Raw genomic sequence first — 18,600 nt, 5'->3', positions numbered from 1 at the left:
CGGATTTCAGAGCCCCTCCCGAAAATCTCCAGGGGCAACCATTCTCCCGAATTTCTCCTGATTTCCACCCGGACAACAATATTGGGGGCGTGCCTTAAAGGCACTGCCTTTAGCGTCCTCTACAACCTGTCGTCACGTCAGATTTCCCTCCATACAAACAGTGAGCCAGCCCAGTCACATAATATATGCGGCTTTTAAACACACAAGTGAATGAAAGGCATACTTGATCAGGTCACACTGAGGGTCGCCGTATAAACAACTTTAACACTGTTACAAATATGCGCCACACTGTGAACCCACACCAAACAAGAATAACAAACACATTTTGGGAGAACATCCGCACCGTAACACAACATAAACACAACAGAACAAATACCCAGAACCCCTTGGAGCACTAACCCTACCGGGACACTACAATATACATATATAAAGTGTTAAAAATAAGTCATGTATATATATATTTTTTTAACGTTCAACACTTAAGTTTCTAGATCAGTGATTATCCAACTGGGCTCCACCTCGTGGTACGCCAACTAAAAACGTCATTAAATATTCAAACACAGTATTACTGTTCAAACTGTGTGCAATGTTAAAAATATGTGTTCAATAAAATCTCTGCCTTGTTTTTAATGAAAATGTAGGCCTACTATGCTACTGTATTTTAATATTGGTCATTGTGGTGGTACTTGGAGAGCCAAGTGTTATCTGAGGTGGTACTTGGTGAAAACTGTTTGAGATCCACTACTCTAGATCAACCTTAGATGTATCTGTCGATACAAAGTTTTTATTACTTATTTATGTTTATTATTGTTTGTTTTATGCCCTTTTTGTCAAAGAAAACATGAGTTTTTATATGGCAAAAACAGAAAATATGAAATAATTTAATGTGAAGTAATTGGAGCCTTGAATAGGTCAATAATTCATAACAACGTTGATTTTGATTTATAATACATTTTTGAGCAATGGGTTAAAAAAAAAAAGTCCCACTACACTTATTGGGGATCCAAAAGGGCCCCACTAATTACAATGTAAAAAAAAAAAGCCATTATTCTTTTTCTTTTTTTTTTTTTACTTTTAACACTTAAATCTATATCAACTTAAGCTCTGTCGATTATAAGTTTAAAAAAAAATGTTATGTCTTTGTTGTCAAAGAAAACTTTAGTTTTTCACATGGCAAACACACAAAATATGCACTATTTCCCCCAAAAAATATTTCAAAGTGGAATATTTGGTGTGAAATGATGGGAGCCTTAAATAGGTCAATAATTCATTACAACATTGATTTTGATTTATAATAAATGTTTGAGCAATGAGTAAAAAAAAAAAAGAAAGCCCACTACACTTTTTGGGATGAAAAAGGACTCCCCTTATACAAGTGTTAAAAATATGTCTTTCATTTTTTTTTTTTTTTTTTTTTACTTTCAACACTTAAATCTCTGGATCAACCTTAGCTATATCCATCAACTATGAGTTATTAGTATTTTATTGTTTATTCCCTTATTTTCAAAGAAAACTGGGTTTTTAATATGGAAAACACACAAAATATGCAATATTTCCCCCCCAAAAATATTTCAAAGTGGAATATTTGGTGTGAAATAATGGGAGCCTTGAATAGGTCAATAATTTATAGCAACATTGATATGGATTTATTGTAATTTTTTGAGCAATGAGTAAAAAAAGAAAAGAAAAAAAAAAGTCCACTACACTTTTTTTTGGGATGAAAAAGGGCTTCACTTATAAATGTTAATTTTTTTTTTTTTTTTACTTCCAACCCTTAAATCTAGATCAACTTAAGCTCTATCCGTTGATTATGAATTATTATGTTATTATGATTTTTAATACACTGTATCACTTTGAGGTTGTTTGCTCAATGTAAAGTGCTTTTTACAAATAACATCTATTATTATTATTATTGTTTATTCCCTTATTTTCAAAGAAAACTGGGTTTTTAATATGGAAAACACACAAAATATAAAATATTTCCCCCCAAAAAATATTTCAAAGTGGAATATTTGGTGTGAAATAATGGGAGCCTTGAATAAGTTAATAATTCATAACAACATTGATTTTGATTTATAATAAATGTTTGAGCAATGAGTAAAAAAAAAAAAAAAGCCCACTCCACTTTTTTGGGATGAAAAAGGACTCCACTTATACAAGTGTTAAAAATATGTCTTTCATTTTTTTTATTTTTTACTTTCAACACTTAAATCTCTGGATCAACCTTAGCTATATCCGTCAACTATGAGTTATTAGTATTTTATTGTTTATTCCCTTTTTATCAAATAAAACTGAGTTTTTAATATGGAAAACACACAAAATATGCAATATTTCCCCCCCCAAAATATTTCAAAGTAGAATATTTGATGTGAAGTAATTGGAGCCTTGAATAGGTCAATAATTTATAGCAACATTGATATGGATTTATTGTAATTTTTTGAGCAATGAGTAAAAAAAAAAAAAGCCCACTACACTTTTTTTTGGGATGAAAAAGGGCTTCACTTATAAATGTTAAATTTTTATTTTTTTTTACTTCCAACCCTTAAATCTAGATCAACTTAAGCTCTATCCGTTGATTATGAATTATTATGTTATTATGATTTTTAATACACTGTATCACTTTGAGGTTGTTTGCTCAATGTAAAGTGCTTTTTACAAATAACATCTATTATTATTATTATTGTTTATTCCCTTATTTTCAAAGAAAACTGGGTTTTTAATATGGAAAACACACAAAATATAAAATATTTCCCCCAAAAAATATTTCAAAGTGGAATATTTGGTGTGAAATAATGGGAGCCTTGAATAAGTTAATAATTCATAACAACATTGATTTTGATTTATAATAAATGTTTGAGCAATGAGTAAAAAAAAAAAAAAAGCCCACTCCACTTTTTTGGGATGAAAAAGGACTCCACTTATACAAGTGTTAAAAATATGTCTTTCATTTTTTTTATTTTTTACTTTCAACACTTAAATCTCTGGATCAACCTTAGCTATATCCGTCAACTATGAGTTATTAGTATTTTATTGTTTATTCCCTTTTTATCAAATAAAACTGAGTTTTTAATATGGAAAACACACAAAATATGCAATATTTCCCCCCCCAAAATATTTCAAAGTAGAATATTTGATGTGAAGTAATTGGAGCCTTGAATAGGTCAATAATTTATAGCAACATTGATATGGATTTATTGTAATTTTTTGAGCAATGAGTAAAAAAAAAAAAAGCCCACTACACTTTTTTTTGGGATGAAAAAGGGCTTCACTTATAAATGTTAAATTTTTATTTTTTTTTACTTCCAACCCTTAAATCTAGATCAACTTAAGCTCTATCCGTTGATTATGAATTATTATGTTATTATGATTTTTAATACACTGTATCACTTTGAGGTTGTTTGCTCAATGTAAAGTGCTTTTTACAAATAACATCTATTATTATTATTATTGTTTATTCCCTTATTTTCAAAGAAAACTGGGTTTTTAATATGGAAAACACACAAAATATGCAATATTTCCCCCCAAAAAATATTTCAAAGTGGAATATTTGGTGTGAAATAATGGGAGCCTTGAATAAGTTAATAATTCATAACAACATTGATTTTGATTTATAATAAATGTTTGAGCAATGAGTAAAAAAAAAAAAAAGCCCACTCCACTTTTTTGGGATGAAAAAGGACTCCACTTATACAAGTGTTAAAAATATGTCTTTCATTTTTTTTATTTTTTACTTTCAACACTTAAATCTCTGGATCAACCTTAGCTATATCCGTCAACTATGAGTTATTAGTATTTTATTGTTTATTCCCTTATTTTCAAAGAAAACTGGGTTTTTAATATGGAAAACACACAAAATATGCAATATTTCCCCCCCAAAAATATTTCAAAGTGGAATATTTGGTGTGAAATAATGGGAGCCTTGAATAGGTCAATAATTTATAGCAACATTGATATGGATTTATTGTAATTTTTTGAGCAATGAGTAAAAAAAAAAAAAGGAAGAAAAAAAAAGCCCACTACACTTTTTTTGGGATGAAAAAGGGCTTCACTTATAAATGTTAAATTTTTTTTTTTTTTTTTTACTTCCAACCCTTAAATCTAGATCAACTTAAGCTCTATCCGTTGATTATGAATTATGTTATTATGATTTTTAATACACTGTATCACTTTGAGGTTGTTTGCTCAATGTAAAGTGCTTTTTACAAATAACATCTATTATTATTATTATTGTTTATTCCCTTATTGTCAAAGAAAACTGGGTTTTTAATATGGAAAACACACAAAATATAAAATATTTCCCCCAAAAAATATTTCAAAGTGGAATATTTGGTGTGAAATAATGGGAGCCTTGAATAAGTTAATAATTCATAACAACATTGATTTTGATTTATAATAAATGTTTGAGCAATGAGTAAAAAAAAAAAAAAAGCCCACTCCACTTTTTTGGGATGAAAAAGGACTCCACTTATACAAGTGTTAAAAATATGTCTTTCATTTTTTTTTTTTTTTTCTTTCAACACTTAAATCTCTGGATCAACCTTAGCTATATCCGTCAACTATGAGTTATTAGCATTTTATTGTTTATTCCCTTTTTATCAAATAAAACTGAGTTTTTAATATGGAAAACACACAAAATATGCAATAATTCCCCCCAAAAAATATTTCAAAGTAGAATATTTGATGTGAAGTAATTGGAGCCTTGAATAGGTCAATAATTTATAGCAACATTGATATGGATTTATTGTAATTTTTTGAGCAATGAGTAAAAAAAAAAAAAGGAAAAAAAAAAAGCCCACTACACTTTTTTTGGGATGAAAAAGGGCTTCACTTATAAATGTTAAAATTTTTTTTTTTTTTACTTCCAACCCTTAAATCTAGATCAACTTAAGCTCTATCCGTTGATTATGAATTATTATGTTATTATGATTTTTAATACACTGTATCACTTTGAGGTTGTTTGCTCAATGTAAAGTGCTTTTTACAAATAACATCTATTATTATTATTATTGTTTATTCCCTTATTTTCAAAGAAAACTGGGTTTTTAATATGGAAAACACACAAAATATAAAATATTTCCCCCAAAAAATATTTCAAAGTGGAATATTTGGTGTGAAATAATGGGAGCCTTGAATAAGTTAATAATTCATAACAACATTGATTTTGATTTATAATAAATGTTTGAGCAATGAGTAAAAAAAGAAAAGAAAAGCCCACTACACTTTTTTGGGATGAAAAAGGACTCCACTTTAACAAGTGTTAAAAATATGTCTTTCATTTTTTTTAATTTTTTTTTTTTACTTTCAACACTTAAATCTCTGGATCAACCTTAGCTATATCCGTCAACTATGAGTTATTAGTATTTTATTGTTTATTCCCTTTTTATCAAATAAAACTGAGTTTTTAATATGGAAAACACACAAAATATGCAATATTTCCCCCCCCCAAAATATTTCAAAGTAGAATATTTGATGTGAAGTAATTGGAGCCTTGAATAGGTCAATAATTTATAGCAACATTGATATGGATTTATTGTAATTTTTTGAGCAATGAGTAAAAAATAAAAAAATAAAAAGCCCACTACACTTTTTCTTGGGATGAAAAAGGGCTTCACTTATATAAGTGTTAATTTTTTTTATTTTTTTTTACTTCCAACCCTTAAATCTAGATCAACTTAAGCTCTATCCGTTGATTATGAATTATTATGTTATGATTTTTAATACACTGTATCACTTTGAGGTTGTTTGCTCAATGTAAAGTGCTTTTTACAAATAACATCTATTATTATTATTATTGTTTATTCCCTTATTGTCAAAGAAAACTGGGTTTTTAATATGGAAAACACACAAAATATGCAATATTTCCCCCCAAAAAACATTTCAATGTGGAATATTTGATGTGAAATAATTGGAGCCTTGAATCGGTCAATAATTCGTAACAACATTGATTTGGATTTATTATATGTATATGTTTTTTACCAATGAGTTTAAAAAAAAGACCACTACACTTTTTTGGGATGAAAAAGGGCTCCACTTACAAAAGTGTTAAAAATACGTCTTAAATTTTTTTTTTTTTACTTTCAACACTTAAATCTCGAGAACAACTTAAGCTCTATCCGTCGGTTATGAGTTTTTGTTATTATTATTTTTTTAGTGTTTATTCCCTTTTTTATTCAAAGAAGACCACGTTTTTAACATGGAAAACACACCAAATGTGCAATATTTCCCCCCAAAATATTTCAAAGTGGAATATTTGAAGTAATTGGAGTCTTAAATAGGTTAATAATTCATAACAACATTGATTTGAATTGATTATTATTTTTTGAGCAATAACAGAAGAGAAGAAAAATAAAGAATGTGATTACGCCTGTTTGCTCTTTTATTTCACTTGATTACGTTTTTTTTTTTTTTTTTTTTTTTTTTTTTTTTAAATAGTATTTTTAGAATGTGCCACAGGCAGTTAAAAAAATGAGCTGTGTGCCGCAAACGACCCACGGGCCACAATTTGGACACCACTGACTTACAGGATGCAATGGCATCATGTAAACAACTAAATAAATACATGAACATTAAAAGTGCAAAAAAATGGAAATGGTTTCATTTGACCAGAAATAAAAACAAATTAATTCCCCCCATAATTGTGAATACACCTGATGCAATATCAATATAACTTTCACTAAATCAACTAATATTTACATATAGGGTAAACCGTGGGAGACATGAGTTATTTGCATCAAATGCTTTTATTTACAAGAAAATACATCTTCAGTCTTGTTTGTAGGATGAACTCGCACACGCGCCAACTCATGCACATTAAGAAGGTCATATATTGTAACAGTACTGCAAAGTAAGATTATACGGGGACGTTCCCTGCTCTCGTTTCCCCTAAATGACATCTACGTAACTGACTATGGTTGTGTTAAATCAACACTACATGCACGCTGAACAGAGAATTGTCCAAATTGTCCGAGCATTTGCACATTGTAAATACATTCGATGTTCCACTTAAACATGGGACGTCAGTAAGGATGTCATCCCATTGTTATTGTCACTGCAAAAAGATCCGGACTTGTCTTCTAAAGCTGCACAGAACAGGGAGGATGCATGCAACAAAACATCACGTCCGTCAAAACTAGGACGTTAGGACGAATGTTTGTCATGAGGTTAATTAGGCCGGCGGCGGTGGGCTTTTTTTTGTGTCCGTGTGAAAAGATTCCCCAGCATTCTCTCAAGACTCCATGTCATTCAGAGGCTCCTTCAGCCTCCTGTCAACAGAGTCTGACTAACAAGATGGGAATGGTGTCGCCATGGCAACTACGGATGCTCCAGCTGAACAAGGTAATAACCCTCATACAATACAGCATGACATCATGTGATTACGCGTTGATTAAAAGGCGAGTAAAAGTCACATTTTGTGGGAGAAACTTGTGTGTATGTCAGTAGCAGCCAGTTTCCTGAGCAGGGCAACATATTTGTCACACTTTTTTGTTCCACCAATTGCATTTTTTCACTCATTTCATAGGGGAAATTCATTTTTAAAAGTAGTAAAATAAACAGCAACATGACATTAATATTTTTGTTTACGGCATTCTAGCTGAGCCTCAGCCCTTGTGTTGCTGCGGGAAAAAGGGCTCAAATTTATAGTTTCGGACAAAATAACGTAACAAACATTTTGCAGTATTGCAACCTCCGCTTACAGAAGAGGTGAACAATGATGTTCTGGCCCGGCGTTTTACTTCATTTCATAGAATCTTGATGTGAAAGGTGCAGGATTTGGTGCCGTTGGGTTTTGCTGTCGTCCTAGTTCATGATCAGCTTTCAATTATAATAATTGTACAGGCTCCAGCTCCCCTCGCGACCCTGAATGCGACAAGCGGTAGAAAATGGATGGATGGATAATTAAATTACTTATATTTTATTTATGTATATTATTAGTTATTTTTAAATGATTATAAAACTAAAATATGAGCAGGATAACCTGTCATGACCCCACATGACAGTCTGGACTGTGTTTAGTTTCACTTCCTGTCTTGGTGCTCTTGTTTTGTCAGCATTTGGTGCCTTGTGTTTTGAATCACGTTTCATTTTCTGTTCCCCGTCATACCAGCACACATGTTCCTCACTGTTAATTAGTTCTATTTAATTCCTGCTGGTTCTCTCTTTCATGGCTGGATCATTCTGTTACGGATGCGCATCGTCGCAGTATTTGTGACCCAGAGATTCGGGCGCAGGAGCCGGTGTGCAGGTTTAAGTATACAGGTAAAAGCCAGTAAATTAGAATATTTTGAAAAACTTGATTTATTTCAGTAATTGCATTCAAAAGGTGTAACTTGTACATTATATTTATTCATTGCACACAGACTGATGCATTCAAATGTTTATTTCATTTAATTTTGATGATTTGAAGTGGCAACAAATGAAAATCCAAAATTCCGTGTGTCACAAAATTAGAATATTACTTAAGGCTAATACAAAAAAGGGATTTTTAGAAATGTTGGCCAACTGAAAAGTATGAAAATGAAAAATATGAGCATGTACAATACTCAATACTTGGTTGGAGCTTCTTTTGCCTCAATTACTGCGTTCATGCGGCGTGGCATGGAGTCGATGAGTTTCTGGCACTGCTCAGGTGTTATGAGAGCCCAGGTTGCTCTGATAGTGGCCTTCAACTCTTCTGCGTTTTTGGGTCTGGCATTCTGCATCTTCCTTTTCACAATACCCCACAGATTTTCTATGGGGCTAAGGTCAGGGGAGTTGGCGGGCCAATTTAGAACAGAAATACCATGGTCCGTAAACCAGGCACGGGTAGATTTTGCGCTGTGTGCAGGCGCCAAGTCCTGTTGGAACTTGAAATCTCCATCTCCATAGAGCAGGTCAGCAGCAGGAAGCATGAAGTGCTCTAAAACTTGCTGGTAGACGGCTGCGTTGACCCTGGATCTCAGGAAACAGAGTGGACCGACACCAGCAGATGACATGGCACCCCAAACCATCACTGATGGTGGAAACTTTACACTAGACTTCAGGCAACGTGGATCCTGTGCCTCTCCTGTCTTCCTCCAGACTCTGGGACCTCGATTTCCAAAGGAAATGCAAAATTTGCATGGTTGGGTGATGGTTTGGGGTGCCATGTCATCTGCTGGTGTCGGTCCACTCTGTTTCCTGAGATCCAGGGTCAACGCAGCCGTCTACCAGCAAGTTTTAGAGCACTTCATGCTTCCTGCTGCTGACCTGCTCTATGGAGATGGAGATTTCAAGTTCCAACAGGACTTGGCGCCTGCACACAGCGCAAAATCTACCCGTGCCTGGTTTACGGACCATGGTATTTCTGTTCTAAATTGGCCCGCCAACTCCCCTGACCTTAGCCCCATAGAAAATCTGTGGGGTATTGTGAAAAGGAAGATGCAGAATGCCAGACCCAAAAACGCAGAAGAGTTGAAGGCCACTATCAGAGCAACCTGGGCTCTCATAACACCTGAGCAGTGCCAGAAACTCATCGACTCCATGCCACGCCGCATTAACGCAGTAATTGAGGCAAAAGGAGCTCCAACCAAGTATTGAGTATTGTACATGCTCATATTTTTCATTTTCATACTTTTCAGTTGGCCAACATTTCTAAAAATCCTTTTTTTGTATTAGCCTTAAGTAATATTCTAATTTTGTGACACACGGAATTTTGGATTTTCATTTGTTGCCACTTCAAATCATCAAAATTAAATGAAATAAACATTTGAATGCATCAGTCTGTGTGCAATGAATAAATATAATGTACAAGTTACACCTTTTGAATGCAATTACTGAAATAAATCAAGTTTTTCAAAATATTCAAATTTACTGGCTTTTACCTGTATGTAATGACAAAAACAAAAGCTATGGTGCAGCTGGGAAGTGCACCAGAAGCATAGGGAAGGATATGCAGGAACCAAGCACAATAAACAACCTATAGAGTCTGATGATCCAGCCCTGAAAGAGAGAACCAGGTGAAACTTAATGGAATGAATCAATGAGGAACAGGTGTGCTGGCAGGGCAAGGAACAGAAAAGTTCTTTAAAACACAGAGATCAAACAGGAAATACTAACAAAACAAGAGCACTAGGACAGGAAGTTACTCTCAACATAGGAAAGTAATACATCTAGTCCAAACTGTCATGTGGGATCAAGACATACAGTGCATCCAGAAAGTATTCATAGCACGTCACTTTTTCCACATTTTATTATGTTACAGCCTAATTCCAAATTTTTTTGTCCTCATAATTCTACACACAATCCCCATAATGACAATGTGAAAACGTTTTTGAGAGCTTTTTGCAAATGTATTAAAAATAAAAAACTAAGAAATCACACTTTGTCTCATTGTCATTATGGGGTATTGTGTGTGGAAATGTGAGGACAAAAAGTGAATTTATTCCACTTTGAAATAAGGCTGTACCATACCAAAATGTGGAAAAAGTGCAACCTCTAAAAGACTAGCTAATTGCGTGGTCACATGACCCCCAGGGTCAGCTGCTTGCTCCGCAGATGGGGCCTCTTTAGCTCATTGTGTTTGCTCGGGAAACCAAAAAAAGCCTTCAGTTTTCGGGGCCAGACCTGCATCACTAATCGCTCCCATAATAGACTTTTTAGATGATTTATTCTGTAAGTCTGAGTGGGCTTGCAGCCTGAGGCAAAAACTAGAAAAAAGGCAGCTGCTTGGGGAAAGAAACGGGCTAAGACATCATTAAAGAATTTGATTCTGCACAAAAAAAAAAGGCATGCCGTGACATTAAAAAATTGATAGAATCAAAATAAAGAAAAAAACTGCTGAAATACTGCTTAATTTAGTAATTACTGTATATTAAACTATTTCAAAATACCACAGGTAGAATAAAGTGCTACTTAAAATAAATTAATATTAAAGTTAAATCAATTAAAAACCTGCTCAACAAAATCACATTTTGTTATAAATGTCAAGCATGTTGACAAAATGTGCTCCTTATTTTTGCTGCTTAAAATGGAGGATTTTTGATATAATATGCCCGCATAATTGGAAAAGAATATAAAATAAGTGTGTGTGGGGGGGGCAGAGGAAAGCCACTCCCCTTTTCACCCTCCCTCCCCCCTACCCTCACTGCTCAGCTGTTCTGAGCACCGAGTCGTCGCCCAGGATCTTGCAGAGCTCGTTGAGGCGCTGCTGCATCTCGGGGATGCCGGCCAGCTGGTTCTCCAGGCGCTGCTTCTCTTCGGTGAGCGAGAGGCGCGTGGCCGTGTCCAGCTGCTCGAAGCGCCAGCCGCCCTCGCCGTCGAACTGCAGCAGGTGCGTGTGGTACTTCCTGGAGGAGAAGGAGGAGGCCGCGGTCACGTGACGTGCCGAAGAGGGGAGAATCGGTGGGGGCGGAGTCTCACCATAGCGAAGGTCTGTGCGTGATGGAGAGCAAGGAGATGCCGGCGTCCTTGGCGGCCTGGAAAATCTTGCCCTCCACGTCGATGCTCACAGCGCTGGTGCACTCGTCCAACAGGGCGTATTTAGGCCTGACACACACACACACGCACAAAGGCCAGGCCACCCGATTAATAAAATAATAAAAGTCCGTACATTGACCACAATTAAAGCGTCCTATTTACCCAGTCCACATTCAGGACACATCATTAGGTACACCTGCACACTCAATCGAACGAGTACTGATGCAGGACAGTGTCAGAGACGTATTAATTCAAATATTTATTTATTATTGTGACCACTTGGGAGTACATATTGTTCCATTTCTGTAAATTGTAGGGCAGAGCTTAGTGGGTGATAACTGGAGAGAGGCCTTGATTTAATGAAATATAAAAACTATTTTTTTTAAAATAATAATTCGGAGTGCATAAGAAAGTGGAAAAGACAACGCAGATGTCTTTGAAGTATATTGCAGAACACAGCAACAACAGAACTAATGTTGGAATAGCGATAAGGAGAAAAGTGCTCAGTCAGCATTAAAAGCGCCGGTAAGTGCAGACAACAGCAGAGTAGCAGTATTTTAAAGCGTCCACAGAAGGGTGTACATTTTTGGGCACCTAACGATTCGATCTGACTCCGACTCCTGAGGTGACCATTCGATTCAGAATCGATTTTCCATTCAACACGGTTCTCGATTCAAACCGATTCTCACAATGTATTAATTGTAGGCCTGTGAATCTTTGGGCACCACACGATTTGATTCAACTCGATTCTTGGGGGTAACGATTCGATTCAGAATCGATTCTTGGTTCAAAATGATTCTCGATTCAAAAGCAATACTTTTTTAATAACATTGAGTACTAGATCTATGATTAACTACAATCCTCCATAAAATAGATAAACAGCTACGATCAATTTCTAAATTACTAAAAAAAAAAACAGATTTTATATAATTAAACTCCACTCAAATATTTAATAAAGTAAAATACAAATAAAGCAACAAGAGAAGTATCCAACACTTCTGAAGTAAATGTGTATAGCAGATATGATCATCCACATCAACAATATGATTTATATAAATAAATAATTTTTTTTTGTTTTTTTTATTGATTAAAAATCACGAATAATTCGAAAATCGATTTTTTTTCACACCCCTAATTCTTTGGTATATTATATAAAATGAAACTTTTTCAAAACAGGTTATAAGTGAGAAAAAATTACCAAAAACATACAGACACACATATACATATATGTGTGTATGTATATATATATATATATATATATATATATATATATATATATAACCTATATTCTCACTTATATAGGTTATAAGTGAGAAAAAATTACCAAAAACATACAGACACACATATACATATATGTGTGTATGTGTATATATATATATATATATATATATATATGTATGTGTGGGGAAAAAAAATCACAAGACTATTTCATCTCTACAGGCCTGTTTCATGAGGGGGGTACCCTCAATCGTCAGGAGATTTTAATGGGAGCATTCGCATACCATGGTTTATATAGGGCACAGAGTGGGTGGGTACAGGCTGGCCTAGGGGCGTGGTGATTGGTTCATGTGTTACCTAGGAGGTGTTTCCGTCTATGGCGGCATGTTGTTACAATTTCGCTGCGCTTGTTGAGGGATGACAGGTCTGGACGGTAGATAATAAACAGTTTCTCTTTCAAGCATAGTTTGCATCTTTTATTACCACTATTGTAAGGTGTGCTGGATGCAAGAATTTGCCATGTTATTGAATATTCAACATTATTGTCTTTGAGGTCCCAAATGTGTTTGCTGAGTTCTGTGGTATTTCGCAGGTTTTTGTTCCTGAAAGAAGCCTTGTGGTTGTTCCATCTGGTTTTGAATTCACCCTCGGTTAATCCTACATATGTGTCGGATGTGTTAATGTCCTTGCGTATTACCTTAGATCGGTAGACAACTGATGTTTGTAAGCATCCCCCGTTGAGGGGGATGCTTACAAACATCAGTTGAGGGGGATGCTTACAAACATCAGTTGTCTACCAATCTAAGGTAATACGCAAGGACATTAACACATCCGACACATATGTAGGATTAACCGAGGGTGAATTCAAAACCAGATGGAACAACCACAAGGCTTCTTTCAGGAACAAAAACCTGCGAAATACCACAGAACTCAGCAAACACATTTGGGACCTCGAAGACAATAATGTTGAATATTCAATAACATGGCAAATTCTTGCATCCAGCACACCTTACAATAGTGGTAATAAAAGATGCAACCTATGCTTGAAAGAGAAACTGTTTATTATCTACCGTCCAGACCTGTCATCCCTCAACAAGCGCAGCGAAATTGTAACAACATGCCGCCATAGACGGAAACACCTCCTAGGTAACACATGAACCAATCACCACGCCCCTAGGCCAGCCTGTACCCACCCACTCTGTGCCCTATATAAACCATGGTATGCGAATGCTCCCATTAAAATCTCCTGACGATTGAGGGTACCCCCCTCATGAAACAGGCCTGTAGAGATGAAATAGTCTTGTGATTTTTTTCCCCACACATACATATATTGCGCTCTACTACGGTATCGAGCACTATTTTTTGGATAACCTTATTAAGACATATATACATATATATATATATATACATATATATATATATATATATATATATATATATATATATATATATATATATACACACACACACACACATATATAGGTATTTTTTTTAATTTTTTAAAACTAAAATAGACTTTTGTCTAGGCGAGAGCCAATTATTCATGTTTTCATTTATTCTTACCGGAACTATGCTTCACTATTCAAACTTTTCAATTTACAAACCATGTTCAAGAACCAAAAAGAGGTTCCACTGGATTAGTTTTGGACATTAAAAGGAGGTAGAAACCAACGGTAGGTAGGTAGGTAGAGGTACTACCAAGTAAGAGTAATGAATTTATTTTGTTGGCTCCGGTGGTCCCCGCGACCCTGAGAGGGACAAGCGGTAGAAAATGGATGGATGGATATTTTCATTCTAAAAGCAAATTACTTTGATAGGTATGTATTGGGGGGGAAAAAATTGATATTAAGGATCAATGCAAAATCCACAGATTTTTCCAAGCTTGATTCATTGTGTTAAAACATTGTTTGTAATGGATTACTTTAGATGCATGCACAGGCATACCTTATGTTTCTGCCTTGTGATTATTGAGGCATCCTGAAAAGTATTCTTGTTGTCTTACTTGTGATAGAACATGCGTGCCATGCCCATCCGTTGCTTCTCGCCTCCAGACAACACGTCCTTCCAGTCCAGTTCGGCATCCCAGCCTGAAAGTAAAGAACAGTTCACTGATCATTTCTTGAAAGGCAGCAGTCTCAAAGAACAAACCTGCACATTGGGACTTTTACGACTGCATATTTGTTAAAGGACTTTGTCCCAGTGACGCCATTCACACATTAAACCCTCACTAAGCTCGGTACTGCGATTTATTAAGAATCCGCCTGTTTGTTTGCTGCCCCGACAAAACTGGCAGTTATTAACTGAAGTTTACAACACCCTGCAGGCATACCACGGGTACTAAAATGTGTTTATATTGCAGATCTTGACATGGCATACCTCCCTCCCTGGTGACAATGTGGTTGAGGTTGACAATGTCCAAGATGGCCTCCATGTCCTTGTCGTTGAGGCCTCTGGCGGCCATGTCTTCCACCGAATCTGGATAGATGACCTGGTCGCGTAGGGAGCCCATGGACATGTAAGGCCTTAACACAAACATATGTCACTGCAATTTAGTGGGATTTCCATTCACAGTGTTTCATTTATAGCATTTCTAGTGCAGGGGGATTTTAGGAGTGTGTTGTAGCGAGCTGAGACATTTTCTCATCTTAACACTGCTGGATTTTGAATGTTTTTTATTTGCACAAGAGCAGTGTCATGGTGTGGTAAATACTGGGGCGATACTGCTTTGTCAGTATCATGCTTCAGACCTTTCTTTGAAAAGCTGTGCACTACAAAACGTGACCATTGTAGACAATAATCATGACTTCCTCATTTTCATAATAAAAAAAACCAGATTAATAAACAATGTAATTCAAGTAATTTATTTGTTGTAAATTGATCTATACGCTCTTTTTTTAAATGATAATAAGGATACAATGTTATGCAAATTTATAGACACATTATACTATTTATAGTCGCGGCGGCAAGTGTGGGGGGCGGGAAAGCAGAAAATAATTGACAAGTACTGCTCTCATCCTGGTTACTTTTGACACTCTAAATTCCGGGGATTGAACAGGCGGCCTGGCAACTCCCCCTCCTTCCTTTCTGTCGCCTATTTGTCTCCATTTCAGGTCAGAGCCAATCCGAGGAAACCTGTTAGCCTTGTCTTTTGTGAAGAGGAGTCTTTAGAAAAAAAAAAAACTATTAGTGTTCAGTGGAACCTCTCTTTTCGATTTACGAACTTTTAGATCGAGCCAAATATGCCTCTGTGTGCTTCGCCTCCTCTTGTTGTTTGCATGCCACAAACATTCGCCAACAGCAAGGAAAATACAATTGCATTTTTATTTTATTTTATTATTGTAGCAACATGGTTAAAGGGGACTTTTGTTTGCATGTTGACAGTTCAGAGATTGTTGATTTATTACCCCTGTGTACTACATTATTTCATTCTGTTTATAGTCCCTTGAACTGGAAGTACAAGTGCTGTTCCATCAACTAGTCGTCCATAGCGTTGTTACTCATATTGTATCTTCATTCATCACCCCAGGCAACATTTACAAGTTTTACAATACAACTAAAACAATTATTTTTGTATTGTTTCACTTTCACAAAATTCCTCAGTTAATTCACCATGGAGTTATTGAGTCGGTTTAGTTGATTGGAGAGCTAGCTTCCGCAGCTAGTGGGTCCATGACGATGACTTCTGTTTTGTTTGATCAGCCGTTTTACTGCTGTGTTACAGACACCGTTTAGAAACAATTAAGGTTTGCAAATAAACATTTACAGAATATTTATGTGTAAATAACAAATTTCACAACATATATTTGCAGCTCATAGGCCGGTGTGGCTAATATATAGAAATATTTTTTCTTCTTCTAAAATTTAGTGGGTGTGGCTTATATGCCTGTGTGCTTTATAGTAGGATAGGATAGCAAAGACTTTTATTTTTCCCACAATGGGGAGTTACGTTGTTGCAGTGCAGGTTTTTACATAGAGTAACAGAATTAAATTGTAAAGAAAAACAAAAAAAAGTAATAAATACTACATGTTGCGCACTAATATGTATAAATACAACATAAAATAAAACAAAAACACTAACAGCCGTATTTCCCACCTAGAAAAAACATCACAGTAATCAGATAAGTGTATTGTAATGTCTTATAGCTGTGGATAGAAAGGACCTGCGGCAGCGTTCCTTCTTGCACGGTGGATGTAACAATCGAATGCTGAAGGAGCTACTCAGGGCTTCCTATGTGCCGTGCATGGGGTGAGAGGTATTAGACATTATGGTTGTTAACTATGTCAGCATTCTTCTGTCAGCCACCTCCTCAATGTTGTCTAGTGGGCAACCTAGGGCGGAGTCTGCTCTCCTAATCACTTCATTTAAGTCTGTTCCTGTCTCTGACCGTGCTGCCCCCACCCCAGAAAACGACGGAATCGAACAGCGCAGAAGCCGCCAGTGTCGTAAAAGGTGCACAGCAGTGACCCGCACATCCCGAAGGACCTCAGTCTCCTGAAGAGGTGTAGGCAACTTTGACTCTTCTTGTACACAGCGTTTAAATTGTGAGTCCAGTCCAGTTCATTGCTGAGGTGAACACCCAGGTATTTAAATAAGTCCATTATTTCTGACTTTTGTCGAGGCAAAAACCAATTATTCATGTTCACATTGTTTTCTACGGGGAACTCTGCTTCACTATGCAAAGGTTTTACTGTATTTTGTCATTTTTAATGTACTTATTTAACACTACAACCTATTAAACGATGACATCATTATTTCTTATTATATCATGTGAACATGTCAAAAATAGTGTACTTGAACAACAACTTGGGATCATTAAAGATAGTTTATTTCAACTGGCAAAATAGTTTTTGTGGACATATGCTCCCCTGGGAATTGCAATGTCATATTGTTGCATTATATACATCTACTTTATATAATAACAATAAAAAGGTAGCTAATTTATTGATGCAAGTGTGATGGCCTAACAATGTGATCCAATGTGTGTGTTTTATATTGTTTTTGAGTCATAAGAAATTGTGTTATGACCGAAAGGACAAAATCACGGGTACAAGCGGCCGAAATGAGTTTCCTCCGCCGGGTGGCGGGGCTCTCCCTTAGAGATAGGGTGAGAAGCTCTGCCATCCGGGGGGAGCTCAAAGTAAAACCGCTGCTCCTCCACATCGAGAGGAGCCAGATGAGGTGGTTCGGGCATCTGGTCAGGATGCCACCCGAACGCCTCCCTTGGGAGGTGTTTAGGGCACGTCCGACCGGTAGGAGGCCGCGGGGAAGACCCAGGACACGTTGGGAAGACTATGTCTCCAGGCTGGCCTGGGAACGCCTCGGGGTCCCACAGGAAGAGCTGGACGAAGTGGCTGGGGAGAGGGAAGTCTGGGCTTCCCTGCTTAGGCTGCTGCCCCCGCGACCCGACCTCGGATAAGCGGAAGAAGATGGATGGATGGATGGAAGAAATTGTGTATTGGGCTTTTTTGTCTAAAAACTAATCTTCAGCAAGGACACACAGTTCAATGGTAACGGTTTTCCTCGAATTGGTTATGTTCATTTTAGAATTGATTTTAAAACCTTGCTGTTTGTTTTTAAAGCTTTACATGGACTGGCACCTCAGTATATCTCGGACCTCATCCAAACTTACAATCCTGCGCGCGCTCTGAGGTCCGAGAGCCAGCTCCAGCTCGTGGTGTCCAAGACGAGACTTAAAACCAGGGGAGACAGGGCCTTCTCTGTGGTCGGCCCTAAGCTCTGGAACACTCTGCCCCTCCATATTCGAACTGCTCCCACAGTGGAATGTTTTAAGTCTCGTCTTAAGACCCACTTTTATTCTCTGGCTTTTAGCACTACGTGAGTTGTGTGGTCCTCTGTTGTCCTTTGTGTTTTTAAAATGTTGATTTCTATTTACTGTTTTAATTGGTTTTACCCTTTGAAAATGTTTTTAATCATATTTATTTTATATT

General features: G+C 36.1%; 1 protein-coding gene across 1 annotated transcript in view; it reads right to left on the bottom strand.

The window, feature by feature from the left end:
* Positions 1–10,607: 10,607 nt before the first annotated feature.
* abcd2 (ATP-binding cassette, sub-family D (ALD), member 2) overlaps positions 10,608–18,600 on the bottom strand; it is a 28,167-nt gene continuing 20,174 nt past the window's right edge. The window contains exons 7-10 of the mRNA XM_061959750.1: positions 15,028–15,173; positions 14,654–14,738; positions 11,377–11,502; positions 10,608–11,303 (exon numbers count right to left, since the gene is read on the bottom strand). Coding sequence (XP_061815734.1) covers positions 11,099–11,303; positions 11,377–11,502; positions 14,654–14,738; positions 15,028–15,173 — 562 coding nt within the window. The 3' untranslated portion in view covers positions 10,608–11,098. The remainder of the gene's footprint in view (positions 11,304–11,376; positions 11,503–14,653; positions 14,739–15,027; positions 15,174–18,600) is intronic.

This window comes from Nerophis lumbriciformis, linkage group LG05, assembly GCF_033978685.3.
Source record: "Nerophis lumbriciformis linkage group LG05, RoL_Nlum_v2.1, whole genome shotgun sequence".
Classification (NCBI taxonomy): domain Eukaryota; kingdom Metazoa; phylum Chordata; class Actinopteri; order Syngnathiformes; family Syngnathidae; genus Nerophis; species Nerophis lumbriciformis.
Note: the sequence above shows the minus strand (reverse complement) of the source record. Positions and strands in the feature narration are given on the sequence as shown.